Source organism: Etheostoma spectabile, chromosome 17 (genome assembly GCF_008692095.1).
Source record: "Etheostoma spectabile isolate EspeVRDwgs_2016 chromosome 17, UIUC_Espe_1.0, whole genome shotgun sequence".
In the NCBI taxonomy this organism is placed as follows: Eukaryota; Metazoa; Chordata; class Actinopteri; order Perciformes; family Percidae; genus Etheostoma; species Etheostoma spectabile.
Window position 1 is genome coordinate 13,017,141 of NC_045749.1, and position 4,164 is coordinate 13,021,304.

Sequence of the window (4,164 nt, forward strand, 5' to 3'; positions counted from 1 at the left end):
ACCGGAGCCATGGAAGAGTCCATTCTCAAACTGGCCAGAGTAGCAGGTTCCATCCTGAAACTTGAGCTGGCCAACACCATGCCTCTGACCTGGAAAGTTGCACATCAGAATGATGGCTCAAACTTCAAACAGATGATGGAAGCACAAGAAATCCTGTCAAGGCAAATGACCTTGATCCCATTTGTTGATTCACATTTTATCTACATTCATGTAGCACTATACATGACACCCCCCTTAGCCTCTTATGGATAACCCTTTCGTAATAGTGCATAAACATACTGTAAGAGATGACCAAGTGACATGCATGACATCTGAACTTACAATGCAGCTCAGGGTTTTATATTCACTTGGTATTGGAGAGCCACTACACATGTTACGAGTCAGTACGTGCTAGGATTTAGGTATCTTCCCCCCTCTGTTAGCTAAAGGTTTAATACTGAATTAGGAGTCCCATCTGCCTCCTGTGTGGTGGGAATTACAGCACTCTAATCCAACAGATTTTTTAGCAGGGATTTCCACTTTAGAATCCAGTCTGTGAAAACAGTCAAGGAATGTACATGCATTCCCTTCCTGGTAGTCTATGATCCACTACTGAAGCTTATAATTATGTCAGAGGGCACACACCTACATGTTTCTGGACAACTGCTATAATTGGCTTACACCCACATTTGCCAAACTGGAAAAGTAGGCCAAGTTGTCTTTGAAGGGTGAAGGAATACATTAGTTAAATGGTGTGGACAGTGTTTATGTTGACCTTAAAGCAGCTGGCAATCATCACAAATTCCATGCCAAGAAAGAATAAAAAACCCTAGATGTTCTTCCTAGTATTGCAATTGATTTGTTTTTTTTCAGCAGCAGCCGACATAGGACTCTCTAAGATTTCCCAAACAGGTCCAAAGTATAATCCAGAAGATTTGACAAAACCAGAGCTGTTAAATCTGTCTCTGTTTGTGTTTTGTGGGTTGCCAATTCTAGCTAATTGGGATTTGATTAAACAGCTTGTGCTTGCATGTCACTAACATCACTGTATGTGTGAGAGAGAGAGAGAGAGAGAGAGAGAGAGAGAGAGAGAGAGAGAGAGAGGGAGAGAGAGACAGACAGAGAGTAGCATAATCATAATCTTTGCCACAGGTGAAAATTTGACAGAAATACTACATTTTAGTATACTATGCACACATCCATGCAAATACATGAACATAAAATCTAATACATTGGCTGGTATATGTATTTGTTTCTGCTAGCTTCTTTTAGTATCCTATGCACACATCCATGCAGATTCCTGAACAGAAAGCCTAATATATTGACTAATGTATTGACATAGCTAAGGCACAGTGTGCTACTTACCTTAGCTAATGTCAAAAGATGTCCCACAAGGCTATTCAACAATACTCTTTTATGGCATTTGTATGTCATTCTCCTCAGTAATAATAGCTTTATTAAATATAGTCACAATTTACTTGCATGTCTGCATGAGAGAGAGAGAGAGAGTACAGATGGTGAAAGTGAAAGATTGTCTCATCTCTGTAGTTAAGTTGGTGAAGCTTGCACACAAACTTTATTTAAAACAGAGAAGCAGGACCGTCTTGCCTTCTTTCCACTCGCCGTGGTACTCTTCCCCACTGGCATATGTGAAAGATCCTCTGGTCAGAGTCATATCACTCCTGTTTTCAACACACAAACACATGATATTGGTGATCAGCTTTTTACATTTAAAGGAAAAACATTCTGCTTTGAAAGATTTTCAGAGTGAGGGGGCATCACATCTGTGAGTCTCTTCCATCTGAGGCGTTTCTTTAGCTGACCAAACGAAAAGGATATTTTCCCGATTGGGATAAAAAGCCTCCGTCCTTGAAGAAGAGGGAGTAGCTATCTCTTTAGCACATATAGTTACAGTTGTTGATCTTTTGCTTTTGTCATTTTAAACTGTATTAGGCTCAGTAACAAACATCCTTGTGTAGCTGGTATTCCTTATTGACTTACTTGCAGGCAAACACCATGAATAAATAAGTTTGAGGATATTTATCTGTCGTCAGAATTTTCAATAGGGTGGAAACTGGAAATTGTTGTGAGAAAAACCTTGGCGTAAGTGCATGCTCTCATAGTTCCATGTGTGGGTCGGATCAAAGGATAACGACAATCAGCTATGGTCTCTGCTGTCAACCGAGAAGTCGGTGTAATGTCCAGTGTTGGTGGTGGTGATGATGCTGGTTTTTAAGACCAGTTTAACAGCACACATGGGAACGAAACACCTTCTGTATAATAGACTGAAAACGTGACTACTAGCTGAAAAATAAATACAAGCTTATGGTGACCATTTCAAACTATTGTTTTAAAACGAATGAGACTGTGTTACATGGCAGCCAGGTGTAATTTTACCCATGAGGTCGCCATTGAATAAATAATTCATCAACTAACACCAGGACTGAAACACTCTAACGTTATTGCAAATATTCAATTTGGGCTGCCAACATTATTTGAAGCAGTGCAGCCTTACGTGTTGCTGAATAGGCTATCGCGTGTGATGACAAGCCTCTGCAAATCGACTGTAATGGAACACATCTATTAACGAAAAGCGACAACACCTATTAACGCTATCATTTACCTGTACGCTACGTGTGTCGTCTCTGAAGCATGGAACCCACCATACAAGAGCGGAGGGACGTAAATATGAAAACACCGGCTGAGAAACGTATGCCGCATTCAGTTGCTACTTGTAAGCTCCTAAATTCGAGTTCAAGTGCCTTAAATGACATTCACATGTGTTTTAAATGCGCAAGCGTATTCTCAAAATAAGAAAATCTGCGGTAGGCTAAAAGCATTTTAGTAGCCGTTATTCTATTTTTGAGATTGAAAGCAGCGGTTATAGCTTGTTAACGTTATGGGAATTGCCAACTGTCACACCTATGGCCTTTATTAAAATTAAAACGTCACATAGCATACTTTGACTTGCTTGCACTTTGATCCATAAAGACTCAAGAAGCAAATGTATAAGAACCAATTCTCTCTTTACAAGCCGTGTTTACTTTTGTTGTCGTGTTCGTGCTGACAATTATCGCGGCACAACTCAGGAATACAATAATTCTGAAAGCACTTCAAGGCAGCATTACAACAGCATCACTGGAGCCTTTACTGTCGAGCTTTATTGCATAAATGTTGTCGGCTTTCATTGGAAACTTTCTCTGATTGACCTAGTATGCTACAGCTTAGAAACTGTGGCAGACATATTTATAAAAGGCTGTTGGGCATTTTGCTGATGTTTCTAGAAGCACTTAGCACTGTAGTTGAATTGGCTGTACAGTAGCTTACAGTGTTATAGCCTATGTGCGCCATAGACTGCACTGAAAGTAGCTTACAGAGTGAACTACAAATACAGATTGTAGTAGGCCTACTACTACTAGCCTATTACTAATAGTAACAATAATAATAAAAATGATAACAAATTATATTATTTATTAGCCTAATCCATAAAAACACAGTCATTCAATCTGTGGTGAAGAGATTCAGCTAATGTTTCTTACAGGGTAACTAACTACATAGACATCCCTTTCAAACACAATTGATTTTTGCTAAAGTAAAATAGTCTTATAGGCTACTCGCCAGGAGAGCATTTATTCTACTATTTAAATACCGATCTCTGAAAAGTTACTTTGCATTGTTGTTGTTCCTGAAAATGCAATTAAGGCACCATCTAGAATTAAATTAGGAATTCGGCATGGGTTATAGTAGGCTAAGTAAACTATAGCGCCATCATTTTTTGATGCAGGTAAAGCCAGACCTGATTGCTAGGGGCCCTAGGGCAAAAATTAGATGTGGGCATCAACAACCCTCCTTGTTTCAAAATTTATTTTGCTTATAAACATATTAAACACAACTTTAATATAAGACTTGAGAGTAAAGAGCAGTCGCCGCTAGTTTGTATGTTCACCATCTTAGTATGCGCGTTATCCTGCGTTTTAGTTGAACTGGCAAGTCGGAATTTCCAAGTTCCCAGACGGAGATTGTCTGAATTTGGATTTTGAATTTATTTGGAAATATTTACTTTGTTACTTTGTTAATTACACTATTTGGGTTACTCTGTAGTGAAGTCTCCCTTTGGACTGATTTCCTATTCGACACAGAGGCGCGCGCGTTCACATAGCAGAGCGCTTCCTCTTCCTCCGTGCT

At 39.4% G+C, this 4,164-nt stretch overlaps 1 protein-coding gene across 1 annotated transcript in view; it reads right to left on the reverse strand.

Moving 5' to 3' along the window:
• morn4 (MORN repeat containing 4) overlaps positions 1-2,709 on the reverse strand; it is a 4,847-nt gene extending 2,138 nt beyond the window's left edge. The window contains 3 exon segments of the mRNA XM_032541269.1: positions 1-89; positions 1,588-1,661; positions 2,603-2,709. The exon segment at positions 1-89 is cut by the window's left edge and continues 3 nt beyond it. Of these exon segments, the coding sequence (XP_032397160.1) occupies positions 1-89; positions 1,588-1,661; positions 2,603-2,700 (261 nt within the window). The 5' untranslated portion in view covers positions 2,701-2,709.
• Between the last annotated feature and the right edge of the window lie 1,455 nt (positions 2,710-4,164).